Below are 16,508 nucleotides of genomic sequence, written 5' to 3'. Positions count from 1 at the left end.
CTATTCTACCCAAAGCAGTCTATAGATTCAATGCAATCCCTATCAAGCTACCAACGGTATTTTTCACAGAACTAGAACAAATAATTTCACAATTTGTATGGAAATACAAAAAACCTCGAATAGCCAAAGTAATCTTGAGAAAGAAGAATGGAACTGGAGGAATCAACCTGCCTGACTTCAGACTCTACTACAAAGCCACAGTCATCAAGACAGTATGGTACTGGCACAAAGACAGAAATATAGATCAATGGAACAGAATAGAAAGCCCAGAGATAAATCCACGAACCTATGGACACCTTATCTTTGACAAAGGAGGCAAGGATATACAATGGAAAAAAGACAACCTCTTTAACAAGTGGTGCTGGGAAAACTGGTCAACCACTTGTAAAAGAATGAAACTAGAACACTTTCTAACACCATACACAAAAATAAACTCAAAATGGATTAAAGATCTAAATGTAAGACCAGAAACTATAAAACTCCTAGAGGAGAACATAGGCAAAACACTCTCCGACATAAATCACAGCAAGATCCTCTATGACCCACCTCCCAGAATATTGGAAATAAAAGCAAAACTAAACAAATGGGACCTAATGAAACTTAAAAGCTTTTGCACTACAAAGGAAACTATAAGTAAGGTGAAAAGACAGCCCTCAGATTGGGAGAAAATAATAGCAAATGAAGAAACAGACAAAGGATTAATCTCAAAAATATACAAGCAACTCCTGAAGCTCAATTCCAGAAAAATAAATGACCCAATCAAAAAATGGGCCAAAGAACTAAACAGACATTTCTCCAAAGAAGACATACAGATGGCTAACAAACACATGAAAAGATGCTCAACATCACTCATTATCAGAGAAATGCAAGTCAAAACCACAATGAGGTACCATTACACGCCAGTCAGGATGGCTGCTATCCAAAAGTCTACAAGCAATAAATGCTGGAGAGGGTGTGGAGAAAAGGGAACCCTCTTACACTGTTGGTGGGAATGCAAACTAGTACAGCCGCTATGGAAAACAGTGTGGAGATTTCTTAAAAAACTGGAAATAGAACTGCCATATGACCCAGCAATCCCACTTCTGGGCATACACACTGAGGAAACCAGATCTGAAAGACACACGTGCACCCCAATGTTCATCACAGCACTGTTTATAATAGCCAGGACATGGAAGCAACCTAGATGCCCATCAGCAGATGAATGGATAAGGAAGCTCTGGTACATATACACCATGGAATATTACTCAGCCATTAAAAAGAATTCATTTGAACCAGTCCTAATGAGATGGATGAAGCTGGAGCCCCTTATACAGAGTGAAGTAAGCCAGAAAGATAAAGAACATTACAGCATACTAACACATATATATGGAATTTAGAAAGGTGGTAATCATTATTAACCCTATATGCAAAACAGAAAAAGAGACACAGAAATACAGAATAGACTTTTGAACTCTGTGGGAGAAGGTGAGGGTGGGATATTTCAAAAGAACAGCATGTATACTATCTATGGTGAAACAGATCACCAGCCCAGGTGGGATGCATGAGACAAGTGCTCGGGCCTGGTGCACTGGGAGGACCCGGGGGAATCGGGTGGAGAGGGAGGTGGGAGGGGGGATCCGGATGGGGAATACGTGTAAATCCATGGCTGATTCATATCAATGTATGACAAAACCCACTGAAATGTTGTGAAGTGATTGGCCTCCAACTAATAAAAAAAAAAAAATTAAAAAAAATAAATAAATAAAAAAAAGTAAGAATGATAACCAAATGATCAAGGCACTACACTTTGAGTAATCTTGAAAGTTTTGAGGTCTGAATCTGGAAAGATACTTAGAAATCTCTTTAGGATGCATGCATGCTAAGTTGCTTCAGTCGTGTCTGATTCTTTGCAACCCTATGGACTGTAGCCCACCAAGTTCCTCTGTTCAGGAGATTCTTCAGGCAAGAATACTGGAGTGCATGGCCATGCCCTCCTCCAGGGCATCTTCCTGATCCAGGGATCAAACCTACGTCTCTTACGTCTCCTGCATTAACAGGTGGGTTCTTTACTACTAGCACCACTGGGGAAGATCCCTCTCTAGCATAGGGTTTCTTAAATTCAGCACTACTGACACTGGAGACTCAATAACTTTTTGCTTTAGGGACCTGCCCTATGCACTGTAGGATGTTTAACAGCATCTCTGACCTCTACCCACTGATGCCAGTAACAACAAAGCCACCCCTGGTCCCCTAACCATCATGACAAACAAAAATGTTTCCAGACATTACCAAACATCCCCCAAGTAGCAAATTATACCTGGTTGAGATCATGCAATAAATATGCTTATGCTAAAGTAAAATGAACCAAGTCAGGACACTAAAGGCTGTTATATTCATTATTACATGTGGTTTAGTGCATTCAAAAATGTATGTTGACATGCTAATAGCAAAAGTATACTCACTGTGTACAAGGAAACAAAAATCTTTCCACATCAGCAACAGAGTGAGTTTTGTAAAGCCTTCTGCATCATATTCCACAACACCCCTAAGTAATAAAAACACACACAGACAAAAAACTCTCATAAAAACAAGGTATCAAAGAGATGGAACCAAGTAGAGAATGTATTCATAAAGCAAGGTTATTGAATACGAGATACATTTAAGACAAGTGAGTGTTACCACAGGAAGGATGTGGGATTTGGAATGAAAGCATCTAGGTTTGAGTTACAGCTTTACTATCTATTATGACCTCTGGCAAATCACTTAGCCTTTGGAGCCTCAGTTTCCTTATCTGTAAAACAAATACAATCACATGTGCAAATTTCATCATGGAGTTGTGAAAAACAAGTAAGGTCACCCATAAAATGGTTAGATGGTATCACTGACTCAGTGGACATGAGTTTGAGCAAACTCCAGGAGATGGTGAAGGACAGGGAAGCCTGGCATGCTACAGATCATGGGGTTGCAGAGAGTTGGACATGACTTAGTGACAGAACAACAATAACAATCCACAAAATACTATGCAAATGTTAGTCACTAGTGATGAGCAAAAGGACAAATGAAGAAGTCAGGGCAGCCAAGATCCCAGGTCTATACACTGAATGTCTAGTCTCACTTTCATTCAGGTACTGAACAGTCACAAGCAATGACAGTATGACTAAGTTCAGGATTATAGATGACTATCTTCCAAAGTACTTGGCATCCTTTCTCTTGTGTCCCCTGATCTTCCCCACTGGGCTCAAGACAAAGTAGCAATGTTGGCAGGGTGGACGTGGGGTTCAGATGGGAGATGCACACCTCCTGCGTCAAAGGAGAACAGTCCCCGAACACAGAAGGGCCTAGACTGAATTCTGATGGGCTCCTCTCCCCCATTTCCCTCTGGAGCTGAGTGTACAGGGGGTGACACCACCATAATGTACCAATATTAACCACACAGAGAGGACAAGTATAACTTTCTCTCTCATCCATATAAGGAGACCTCTGCTGTCCTTAGAAATGCGTTCTCCCTGGCTAAGTCAGGCTAAACAGACCATTAATACCGATGGCCTCTAGGTTTAAGTAGGAAGCAACAGGTGACCCCACTGTGAAGGTAAAGGAACTGTGGCATCGAAGGTTGAATGATTTGCTCAAAGACTGACACATCATTAAAGTCTGCTGACAAGTCAACAACTTTATTCATCAGTTTGTATTTCTTTTATGGATATGTAATTTACTCAATATTACAACACTGATATCTAAACTCTTTAGACCCTGCACCCCATAAGCAAAAACAAGCACTGACAGAATCCTTCTCATTCTGCATATAGTACAGTATATAGTAGTATTTGTATATGATTTTGTAGTTGTAGACAACTACTACTATATGTGTAATAAAACACAAAGATGTACACACATAGAATGAGATTTAAAAACAATTGTTAACAAGTGTAAATGCAATTTTTCACCCTTTTCTTGAATACCAATGAAGTGAGGGGAGGCACATGCCCCTGAGGTACATGCACCCTGCTTTGCAGGTCACTGGGCTAACATCTTCATTTCCAGTAACATACACAAAAAATAATCTTACTCAAAAATGAGAAGACTAACAGAGTTATTTATTAAGCACTGTTCATATCATGAGTACTTTCTCAAAATGCTCATAAAGAAAGCTGAAAAATACCTTAAGTGTTAAGAGACTCATGACTCATTAACAGTTATGCTGTTTAGATATTGTTACTCTATTTTGGCGATATGAGAAATTCCACAATGGATAATGAGAACATTTCTTAAAATTGTCTTGAGGAGTCAGAAATTTTCTTTTAATTATGCCACATTTGTAAAATTATATCCCAACCTTATTCTTGATTTCATCTTCTCTTTCCTTTTATCTTAATTTCTTCAGTTACTAATTTAAAATTTTAATATACACACCTTCTCTGGAATGAGGTGGGAGGTAACGAGAGCACTAAAATGCTTAGTGCTTAGGCAGAGTGTGCTCCACCTTTTAAAGAGACTGTGAGGAAAATGCAACCACCCACCACCCCCCAAGCTAAGCCCTGAGTGGGAGGTTGATAAGGGCTCTGCCACCATTAAGGAAACAGCTGCAGAGCAGCCAGCAGGGGCCACATGAAGGAAAGGGCCAGAGTATAGGGTGGGTGGTCAGAGGAGACGCCCACCCTGGAACTGCAGCTACACACTGCCCTCCTCCCTCGCAGGGCCTTCTTCCAACATACTAATCCCAAGTGTGAGTCATGGCGCTGGGGTCTAAAGTCAGATTTCCTTCCCAAATCTCTGCGGCCCTGTGGGGAGTGGGAGTCCTGTCAGGAGACCTGAGTTCTGAGGAACAGGGTTCTTGCCCCAGCTCTCTCTGAGAATTCCACAGGTGACTGAACTGGTCAAGTTTTGCAGGCTTTCTTTCGTAGACTGTGCCAGGAATGCCCACCTGGCTCACCTCATGACCACTATGAGATGACGGAGGTGAAAGTGCTGTGTAGACTGTAAAGAGCACAAGAAGCAGCAGGTGTGACAACCACTTTTACTGTGGTGTTTGGGGCTAGTTATGTGGCTGCTCCAGGGAAGATAGTTGACTCTATTTGCCAAACAATGCTGAAAAAAGTGTCTTTCTGGGAGCGTTAGTATGAGTAACACACCAGGAAGAACCAAAATAGCACTGAAAGGTATCATATAGAAGAACTAAGTGCTATTTTCTTCACTGAGCCCTCCCCTTAGGGTCACTAGGATGTGAGGGCATCACTGATTTAAGGTCTTAATGAAGAACTTACGTGCCAAAGTGGCTGAGGAAGGCAGCAATATACTCTCTTCTTTTGTGATAGCCTTGAATCACATACTGCACCTGGAATACAAACCCACAGCTGAGTACAGTAGGGAATTATTAAATGCTTTATCACGTAAAATTTCCAAGATTCACAGAAGTAGAATAGTAAAATGAACACCCGTATTCCCACACCTATCTTCAATAACTGTGAATATTTTGTCTAGTTGCTTTATCTAGCCATCTACCTATCTATCAACCTGTCAATCAATCTTGCTGAAATGTTTCAGAGGAAATTAGAGACATCATGACAGTGTGCCCCTGAACACTTCAGCATGCATCTCTGAAAAACAAGACAGTTTCCTACACAATCACAATACTGTTATCACACTCAACAAAATTCAGTAATTCATTCTCTGAATTTATTTAGTACCCTGACAATTTTCCAAACTTCCCAACTGTCCCAAAAATACGTTTGGAAAAAAGCAAGGATATAAACAGGGATCAGGCATTTAATCTAGAAAGTCTTTTACTATAGAATAGTAGTAGCTCCTGGGATGTGAGTGTAAGAGCCTAATACTGACTTTTCAGAGATTGGGCTGTCTTATCCTGCATTCTAGGCTCTCCGATGGTTTCCTTCCTTTTTTCTCTACCTTCTGTATTTCCTATGAATTGGAAGTTAGAGCTAAAGGTGTGATTAGATCCAGGTTAAACACTTTTGGCAAGAAAACTTCCTAGGTGATACTGAGTTTGATCACTGGTTAAGGTGATGTCAGCCAGACCACAGTACTGTAAGGGAATGGCTCCCTTTTGCCGGAGTGAATAATCCAGGGGTACACTCCTCAAAGCATGGGAAGATCAAGTTCCTTAGTGGTTTTAGTATCTGTTGGAGATCCTTGTCTGAATCAATTACTTCAACTGAGGCCTGAAAAATGGTATGTTTGTATTTTCTCATTCTATCTCATTTAACAGCTGGCATTCTCCATAAAGAAGAGTTTCCTCTCATCAAATGGGTCTATTTGGTTATCTTGAACTACAAATCCTATTGAAAAGGACAGTAATGCTCAATTATTTCTTTTTAGGTTTGTAACATTCAGAATAAGGAGTGTTACAACAGGCGATTTTATTTTGCCTTTTTATATTTCCTTCTTAACACCAAGTGACAGTTTCTATAAAAAAAATCGTGAACTCATTAAGCTAGGCATCTGAAAGTTAGTCATTTACCCATCAGTTTCTAATACAGAAATACATTTCTTATAAAATGTCTTTATAATGGCTGAAAGAAACAGTGGGAGAAAAAGACCCCCCAAATAGTTTATATTGGCTGTAGCCACACTGAGTCTCCATGCATAACAAAAGCTCAAGATAAAGTGCTTGAAATAACCTTGACACAATTGGTACTGATAGCCATTTGTACCCTTTAAAAGTAAAACAATTCTATTTATATAATAGGGGTTTTATGTCAACTTATAAAAACAGTGCTTGCTTTGCAGGCTTAAGGCAGGATCAGAAATGTTATTTTGGGGAAAGAAAAACAGATGATAAGTTTGCTTAAGTGGCTTTGTTTAAAAAGGGGATGAAAACAGTTCTGTATACTTGATTTTAAAAACAGAAAACCATTTTAACAGAAACCCACAACAAAACTGGCTATAAAGATAGATTCCAATGCAATTATGGAAATTCATTTGAAGAGATTGTTTCTAAAAGCAGCCCATACTGTCCTCATTTGTAGCAAGCAGAAGAACATCAATTTCGAAACACAAGTGAAATTAATGAAAGGGAACCAGATAAGAAAAACTGACTGATTCTTGTATTTCTGGGAAAATGGTATTACAATTTTTTTTGAGGAGAATGTATGACTAGAAATTAATCTCAATTGGAGAGCTTTAAAAAGGCTTTTCTTCTCAGTTCTGGAAGACCAAATTTGGATTTTTCTCTATAATACTGGGACACAGATTTGAAGGCAGTGTAAAACCTACACTGTAAGTAAGAATGCTGTCCTCCGATCAGTTTTGTGGGAGGGCAGGGGCTGGGGGAATCTGGTCCAATGAACAGCAACCACGCCATGAGAGTTAAACACCCTAGAATCTGTGCCAAGCCCACAGATTGCAGAGTTGCCAGATTTTAGTTCCTTTGACATTTAAAAAATAATACTGAAGACTTTGAAATATTATTATATTTCTAAAGTATTTTCTATACAGAGATGAGCTATCTTTTGAATGAAAGAGACAAACAAAAGATTTATTTTCCAAGCCATTGTGAACAAGTCAACAGAAGCAAAGAAAATAGGATTTGTGGAATTAAGCAAACTAAGTCCATGTGGGAGAAGAAAGAAAGTCAGTATTGTCTGTGGACTAATAGCTCCAGTTTTTAGCTAAATAAACTGGCTGGACATTAACAAGTATATTCTATACTTGCAGAAATACCTGATAAGACCCAATAGTGTAAGCTTAGTTACTTGCCAGTGTAAAGGCTCACTAACGCAGCTAAGGGAAAGCTTTAAATAATCTGGCTATAATCTGGCTATAAGCCAAGCTAACCTGGAAATCCTTTCCCAACAAGCAGGACTTTGGCAAACTGTTCCTGGGCATGACAGGAAGAATCAGGAACCAACTATTAAAACATGCTGTACAGAAAAGCAGAAAGAGATGAGAGCTGCTCAACAGAATCACTGTGATATTAACTAGTGGCAAACACATACACACATAATAATTGGGAAATGAAAGAGTTCAAAATTTTTAAGCCATAAGAAGGTTTAAACCATAAGAAGAAGCAAAAACTTAGGGCATAATGGAAATTCAAGAATGAGAAGATAAAAGTTTAAAAGATGAAGAACCTAAGCAGACATTTCTTCAGAGAAGACATATAGATGGCCGATGAACACATTAAAAAATGCTCAACATCACTCATTATTGGAGAAATGCAAATCAAAACTACAATAAGGTATCACCTCACACCGGTTAGAATGGCCATCATCAAAAAAAAAAAAAAAATCCACAAATAGTAAATGCTGGAGAGGGTATGAAGAAAAGAGAACCCTTTTTGCACTGTTGGTGGGAATGTAAATTGATACTGCCACCATGGAGAACAGTATGGAGATTCCTTAAAAAACTAGGAATAAAATTACCATATGATCCAGCATCCCCACTAATGGGCAGATACCCTGAGAAAACCATAATTGAAAAAGACACATGTACCCCAATGTTCACTGCAGTACTATTTAGAATAGCCAAGACATGGAAGCAACCTAGATGTCCATCAACAGGTGAATGGATAAAGAAGTTGTGGTATACATATACAATGGAATATTACTCAGCCATAAAAAGGAACACATTTGAGTCAGTTCTAGTAAAGTAGAAGAACCTAGAGCCTGTTATACAAAGTAAAGTAAGTCAGAAAAACAAGTATTGCATATTAATGCATATATATGAAATCTAGAAAAATGGTACCTATTTGCAGGGCAGGAATAGAGACAGAGACATAGAGAACAGACTTGTGGACACAGTGAGAGGAGAGGGGCGCCAATTGAGAGAGTAGCATCAAAACATGTGCATTACCACAGGTAAAACAGATAGCTAGTGGGAAATTGCGTATAACACAGGTAGCTTAACCCAGTGCCTATGACAACCCAGAGGGGTGAGTTAGTGGGGGAGGTGGGAGGGAGGTTCTTGAGGGAGGGGACATACATATACTTATGGCTGATTCAAGTTTTTGTATGGTAGAAAACAACACATTGTAAAGCAATTATCCTCCAATTTTAAAAAAAGATGAAGATAAGACTGGAACAGGGAGGTCAGAATCCTTAGAAGAGGAAGGAGGGCAAACAAAGTGGGAGAGAAACTGATGAAATCTAATTCATAGCAGGAAAGGCCATGTCAGATGGAGGTTGAAACTAAGATGGGGTGGAGAGGATGGTGTCTTGCACCATGATGCTGGGGAAATGACACTGGATGAAGGAGCCTTACAAGGCTGGGGAGGCAGGGGACTTGCTTTTACCTTGTTTGTGAGCAGGTGGCACACTTGGGGAACATAATCAATGAGACAGCCTCCTCCTGGAAAAGCTGGGATGTGAAGAGCCGAGGAGCCGCCAAGTGCACTGAAAGGACAAGAGTATAGTGGATACATCTCTTAGGGCTCAAGCAGCTTACGAGACATTCCCAACACACTTGGTTTCTCTTGTCCAAGTCTGCCCACCAACTGCCTGAATCAATGATGGTGAAACTAGGTGCTTCACTTTATGATTCCATTTCTATATTTTAATCCATTTTGTTACGGCAGCACGTTCACATTACACATAACTAACAACTAACGATAAATGACAACTCATGATCCTATCACAAAAGAACAGATAAGCAAATTTTGACTGGCACAGGTAAATGTCTTACCAACACGAATGGGTTACACCTGTTACTGAAACACAGACTTTTATACTCTTGATTATGCCCAATTCATAATTGAGCCAAACAAAGATATATCATTCATTAAATGCTGAATTGATGTGCCAGTGTGATAGAGAACCAAAGGGACTAGTTCTGCAGCTCACTAGCTTGGCTGCCTTGAGCAGCCTCTTTGGAATTTAGTTTTCTCTTTCTTGTGAGTGAAGTGAGAAAAAGTCACTCAGTCGTGTCTGACTCTTTTGCACCCCCATGGATTGTAGCCTGCCAGGCTCCTCTGGCCATGGGGTTTTCCAGGCAAGTATACTGGAGTGGGTTGCCATTTCCTTCTCCAGGGGATCTTCCCAACCAAGGGATCGAACTCACGTCGCCTGCATTACAGGTAGATTCTTTACCACTGAGCCATGTGAAGTAGGTGTTGAGAGAAGGGGATGCAGTCTCCTGGGGGTTAGGCAGCCCAGGCAGGTTTTGTAAATAAATGTAGAGAACCAGGTAGGGACTGGAGATTTTGCACACAATGGGAAGGGCTCCCACTGCTCAGCCTCAGCTGGTTTCTAATATGTAGGAACACACACCTGGTCTTATTAGATTCTAACTTTGCAACTGAAGCCAGAAATCCAGATGATTTAAGCTCTCAATTTTTAAATGGTGTTAAGCAGTTAAGCATTTTCTGAAATACTGGTCTGGAGTCTGTGGGCCAATATGGGTAGAAAGTGTGCAACTAATCACAGTCAACACTGATATTCGATTCATCTAAAGAAGAAGGGACAGTAAAAAATCATCAATCCAAGCACTAAGACACACTGCTGATCTCGAGACAGTTTCCAGAACTTTCCTGGAGATTCTATTTTCAGCTTAAATTAACTGGCATAGAATTATTAAGAAAATCGTTCAGAACCTTATAGCATGCATTTTTTTATATCATCCTTAATCTTGATTTCATCTTTTTTCCTACTCTTCTTTGGTCCTAATTTGTTTTTCTTACTTGAATTTTATTTTAATGTGTATATTTCTAAAACCCCCTTAAACCATTTCTTTAAGACAAACAGGATATAAAAAGACCCCTCAATCCCTTAATGCTGTGATTATTCATTATCCAAGTCCCCACCGTAATGAGATTGTAAATGGAAACAAAACATTTCACAATAACAGTCTGGAAAATCATTCTCAAATAGTTTAGAGCAGAGAGACTCAGTCTAGAGTTTGTGGTCTTCCCTGCTGGCTCAGTGGTAAAGAATCAGTCTGCAAGTGCAGGAGATGCGCGTTTGATACCTGGGTCAGGAAGAACCCTGGAGGAGGAAATGACAACCCACTCCAGCATTCTTGCCTGGAAAATCCCAAGGACAGAGGAGTCTGGCGGGCTACCATCCACAGGGTCATAAAGAGTCAGACACGACTGAAGTGACTGAGCGCACACACACACACACACACACACACACACACACACACACACAGAGTTTGTGGTACAAGGAACAATATCTGTAACTAGCCAAAGGACTCTAGGACCAGTCTGTCTCTCTGTTGACTACAGATTTCTGAAATTAATTTTTTTAGGTAAAAATGAATATTATGTTTATTTATGGGAATGAGAAATCCCAAGAAACAAAATTCCAGATGATGTGAGTAACTCAATACAGAGTGGAAAGATTCGCTGTTTCCTTACCCTACTCAGAAGACAAGTAAAACACACAACTCTGACAACTGAGAAGATTCTGAGACAGTGTTTGACTAAGTATGACATTAATGAATCACATACACCCTGCAACTGCACAGAATTAGCAAGAACATCATTTCCACTTGCTACTCTCAGAGTAGACACTAGACGAGAAAGCTAGGAAGAAAGCTAGGAAAATTCCTGTGACTTTCTGTGAACTAGAGGAAGGCTTTCTGTTTCCTCTTATGTATGCAAAAGTACACAGAGGGTACGCATCTCACTCCAAGGGTCTAATGGTTCCATCAGGATGGAAAACTGATTAAGAAGAAAATTTTACATTATGAGAACAAATCCAGTATCTATAGCCTGTGGTTTTTGGTGAAATATCTGCATAACAGAATACTAAGATCCAGGTTTCTCATAGGTTACTTAGAGAAACAATCTTTAGCATAATAAACCGCACCCCCCAAAATGATTTGGACAGTTCCCTGGAATTGATAGCAATGGACTTTGATCTGTATAAAATACTACAGAATAAGTTTTAAATCATTCACTATATTGAATACAATGAGTAAAAACTGTGTGTGAAAAGTCAACTTGAATCTCCCTCTCTACTTCTGAGATACAGCCATTAAACAAAAATTACCTATAATAACAGCAAGAAGCAGAGGTCTGGAGAAACCCGAAGGCCGGCTGCTCGGCTGCCAGGGCCATCTCTCCGCACCCTGCTTCTGTGATTATCAAGAACTAACCCTGGTCGCTAGGTGCTTTCCCATTATCTAATTGAACCCTCTCTACAACTCAACGAGGTGGAAATCATCCCTGTGATTTTACAAGTGAAGAAATTGAGGCTCAGAGAGCAGAAGAAACTTCCCTGCAGTCACACAACCGGGAAATGGTACAGCTGGGATCTGAATTCAGGGAAGCCTGTTGCTGGTGTCGAGGCTGCTGCGACTGCTGAATTATGCACCTCCCTGGGGAGGGTGTTTGTGTGCTAAGTCACTTCAGTTGTGTCTGACTCTTTGCCACCCCATGAACTGTAGCCTGCCAGGCTACTCTGTCCATGGGATTTCCTAGGCAAGAATACTGGAGTGGGTTGCCCTGCCCTCCTCCAGTGGATCTTTCCGACCTAAGGATCAAACCCATGTCTCTTACATCTTCTGCATTAGCAGGTAGGTTCTTTACCACTATGCCACCCCAGCAGGGGTGGAGTATAATCTTGAAAGGGCTGCAAGAATGGAAAGACACACTGGGGATGACTACCAGTGAGCAGGGTCAGGATTTCAATGAGGTTATAGCAGCAGCAAAGGACTTCTAGAAGCACTCAGACCACCACGGAAGCACAGTGCTACACAGCTCATCTCCCTTTACAACTTTCACATGGCAGCAGGGCAAGCATTCCTCCTGACTGTCTTCACACCCAGATGGTCAAACAACCAGATTCACTGCATCTCGGATGTGATGGACCAACCACTGTCATGTTCAACTGTGAATGACTTAGCTGTGCAGGGGAAGGAAGCCTCAATGTGTGAAGCACTTCAGATACTACAAAGGATTGCTTTAAATGAGAGCTGATTTCTTAACGGACACTTGCCGCACTCTTTATTTAACTCAGTAGTTTTTCAGCCTGTGAGAATTCTGAACCTGACTTCCAGCATTGCATGCTGATAAGTGCTGCTGATTCATGTATAAATATCCGCCTCATGGGTAAATATTTAACAGGCTTGCTATAGCCTGAATGCTGCCCTGATCGTGCTGAATAAACAAAGTCAAGTGCCATGAAATAAAAGAGCTATTATGTTTTCAAAGGGTGCAAGATGGAGGAGGTAAGGCCTTGTGATCTCAAGTCCTTTAATATTCATGAATCAAAAAATACCGTGCTGAGCGTGTACAAGAGAAAACTCTCTCTCTGCAGGCATGCCCAGCCTCACTCAGCTCTTCTCAGGAATGCAGGGCTAGCTGGCGAAAAGCTGGGCCTCGCTAACCCACTCCATGGCTGAGTAAGGGCTGGGGACAGGGTGACGGGGAGATGAAAGGGACCACTGGGGCTGTAGACTCTTCTGATCTCTGGAGCGGTTCAGGGAGAAAGCTGGGTTAAAAGATGGAGAAACTGTATTGGTGTGGCAGGGTCTCAGGCTGAACTTGAGAGGAGAGGGTGAAAAGGGCTGCTTTGATGAGAAAGCATCTTCTATTTCCTATGGGCTGCAATGAAACATGAAACTAGCTGATTATTCTTAGAATTGAAACTGAGTCCATGGATAGAAATGAGAAGGACAAGGCCAGAGCTGGAGAAACCTTTCCAGCGGTGGAGGTGAACAGACCCAAAGGTAGCCAGAAAAACAATTCCAAGTCTGTCTTCCTTGGGTTCTAAAAGTCAAATACAAGAACTGTCTATGTACTAATATTATTGTTTCCATGCAAATACAGCTAACTGAGCCTCTGTGGACCTTGCTCTGTCTGCAAATATTCAAAGTGTCTCTAATATTGAAGACTTGACTTGGCTACAGTCGATAGCATTAGGAAATATTTTGGGGCACTCTGACCTGGAAAAAGGCAGGCAATCAGCCTGTCTGCAAGCTTGACTTGGGATAATGGGTTTTAACCCATTATGAAATAGTAACTCCCCCCTCTTCCTGTGGGGCCTTACCCTATTGGCCAAATAAAAATGAAGAAAACGTGATTTAGCACTGGAGAAAACCAGAAGGGCCACTGATTTTCAACTGCAGCTCTTGCTTCTATCAAATCTGCTCTCTTTGGTCCTTCTTCACTTTCCCCTGAGTACAGTAGGGATACTACTCTCAAAAAGACCCATCTCTCTCAAGGGTTAAAGTGACAATTAGAGTTACACTAATATGAAAATAGCACCACACACGCCAAGAGAGATGTTATGCTAGAATGCCTCTTATGTGAGTATTTCACGTCCAGGGTTATGTCAAGTCATGGTCAGGGATGCGTGAAGCGGTCTTGGTGTCTCATTTTTGCCTTTGAACCCGGTTCTGAGGGACAGGAAGTTGACCTGGTTGCCTCCTCCACAGTAAGGTTCAGGGGAGTGTGAGGGTGAAGCATGAAAATGGAGAACTTCAAGGATGATAGAAGGACCCAGCCGCCACTGGCCCCCAAGTTAAGAGAAATCCTAAAGAAAGGTGAGCCTTCAATTCAATCCAATAAACATGAACTATATGCCTAAATCTGTTTCTGGACTTGAGTTTTCCATTCTGAATATAAGACTCCAGCACCACTTTTAACTCCTTTCAAAGTAGAGAAATGCCAGGGACCTCAAGAATCTAGGGCACTCTACAATGAGAGAGTATGTTTCTTGGTAGCCTGCCAGGAAAGCCATTACAATAAAACAAAAGTCACTGTTATTTATTGAGTATCCACTTTTGCCAGGCACTCTACTAAATGTTTCATTAGCTCGAAACTGCCCAAGAATTCTGCCAGGTAGATCTAATTAGCCCAACTTACAGATCAGGAAACTGAGATTCTAAGAGTCTAAGTATCTTGTCCAAGATTATGCAGCAAGTAAGTTGCAAGGTTTGAATCCGAGTCTCTCTGGTTCCAAAGCCTGTGCCCTTCTTTAGAAATTTTTTCATAAGAAGGATGGTGTGGAATTTCTAAAACTCTAATCTCTACTAATCCCTACCTATATACTGAAACAGTAGTAGAAGTGGCTGAAATTATCCTTAGAAAACCTTCATCCATGAAATTCATCACCTTGTTATCCCACTTTTTCTTAAGATATCATGTCACAAGATATTAACTGGGTAGGATAAAGAAAAATCATATGTAGTTTCCAAAAGTACAAATACTACACTAAGCAGAGTCTGGGTTTTTGTTGTTGTTGTTTTCCTAACTGGATTTTCTTTTTCTTAGTAAAGCATTTTCTACAGCTGTTGTTAGCCACTGTCTCATTTTATAGATTCAGCTTTGAATCTTACTTAAAGGCCCTTACTTAAGAGCCTCTCCACCACTCAGTTAAACAAAATCAGAGTTTAATTCAAAATACTGAAAATCTCAATGACTATAACAGGGGAATAAAATAATATAACAGGAAAATAAAAGATCGGAATGACAAGTTAAGTTTATAAGTAGGAGAAAATCCAGGGAGTCACACTGGATGAGAGGTTCACTGAGACATGGATGTGGGCCTGGCTGTATTCCATTTGTGTACCTGATCAAAAAGTTCCACCAAACATACCTCATGGCATAAAATCAGGTCTTATTATTCCATTTGTTGTTTTCCATTTGTTGTTTCCCATTTTTTAAGGGACATATAAAAATGGAAATGTTCTGAGACAGGGTGAGTAGGATTAAACACTCAGAAAACGTTCCTATTTGGAGCAAAGTCTAAAGAAGTTGAAATTGCTAAGTTAAATTACCTAGAAGGTTATAGAGTTATTAAAGAGAGTAATTTTAAAAGGTGTAGGCATACTACAATGATCAAATTTGAATCAGGTAGTCTTTACTAGACCTGGGTTTGATTCCTGGGTTGGGAAGATCCCCTGGAGGAGGGCATGGAAACCCACTCCAGTATTCTTGCCTGAAGAATCCCCATTTACAGAGGAGCCCGAAGGGTCCATAGGGTCACAGAGTCACACATGACAGAGCGAAAAAGCACATACACATTCTTTGCTTAGTCGCAGTATAAAAGAAGAGAATTTAAAAGGCAATATGGGGGATTTAGTTAGTAAAATGAATTCTCCACAGAACGGAGTGGTGAATAACAGTTCCATTTATGAAGCTTTATGTGTAATATTAGGCACTATTCTGAGTGCTTTACATGAATGATATAATTTCTTCTTCTTATCAATCTACAAGAGAGGTGTTGTCCTGTTTTACAGATGAGAAGGCTAGAGCTTAGAGAAGCCACATAACCCTCCTTGCAGTCATACAGGTGGTAAAATGGCAGTATGTGCATGCTAAGTTGCTTCAGTTTTGTCTGACTCCTTGCGACCCCATGGACTGTAGCCCACCAGGCTCCTCTCCTCTGTCCATGGAATTTTCTAGGCAAGAATACTGGAGAGGGTGGCCATTTCGGCATCTAAATCTAGGTCTCTCTGACCTCAGTCTACAAATCTCAGGTCTTCACTGATCACTTCTGTGACTACTGAATCCTGATCTGCAGGCCTGACATCCGGTTCCATGTGTGCCAGGTCCATCAGGCTTCTTCCGGCCTGGGTGTCTTCAGGCAGATGCCTGGGCTGACTGAGCCCTGAGCCAGTGCCAGGAA

At 40.7% G+C, this 16,508-nt stretch overlaps 1 protein-coding gene across 2 annotated transcripts in view; it reads right to left on the bottom strand.

Moving 5' to 3' along the window:
* Positions 1-16,508, bottom strand: part of BABAM2 (BRISC and BRCA1 A complex member 2) — a 407,441-nt gene that overhangs the window by 96,469 nt on the left and 294,464 nt on the right. For both annotated transcript variants that reach the window (XM_061155072.1, XM_061155071.1), the window contains exons 8-10: positions 9,227-9,326; positions 5,241-5,311; positions 2,442-2,524 (exon numbers count right to left, since the gene is read on the bottom strand). In XM_061155072.1, the coding sequence (XP_061011055.1) occupies positions 2,442-2,524; positions 5,241-5,311; positions 9,227-9,326 (254 nt within the window). The remainder of the gene's footprint in view (positions 1-2,441; positions 2,525-5,240; positions 5,312-9,226; positions 9,327-16,508) is intronic.

This window comes from Dama dama, chromosome 11, assembly GCF_033118175.1.
Source record: "Dama dama isolate Ldn47 chromosome 11, ASM3311817v1, whole genome shotgun sequence".
Taxonomy (NCBI): Eukaryota; Metazoa; Chordata; class Mammalia; order Artiodactyla; family Cervidae; genus Dama; species Dama dama.
The sequence above is the reverse complement of the archived record's forward strand: the minus strand, read 5'-3'. Positions and strand labels throughout refer to the sequence as shown.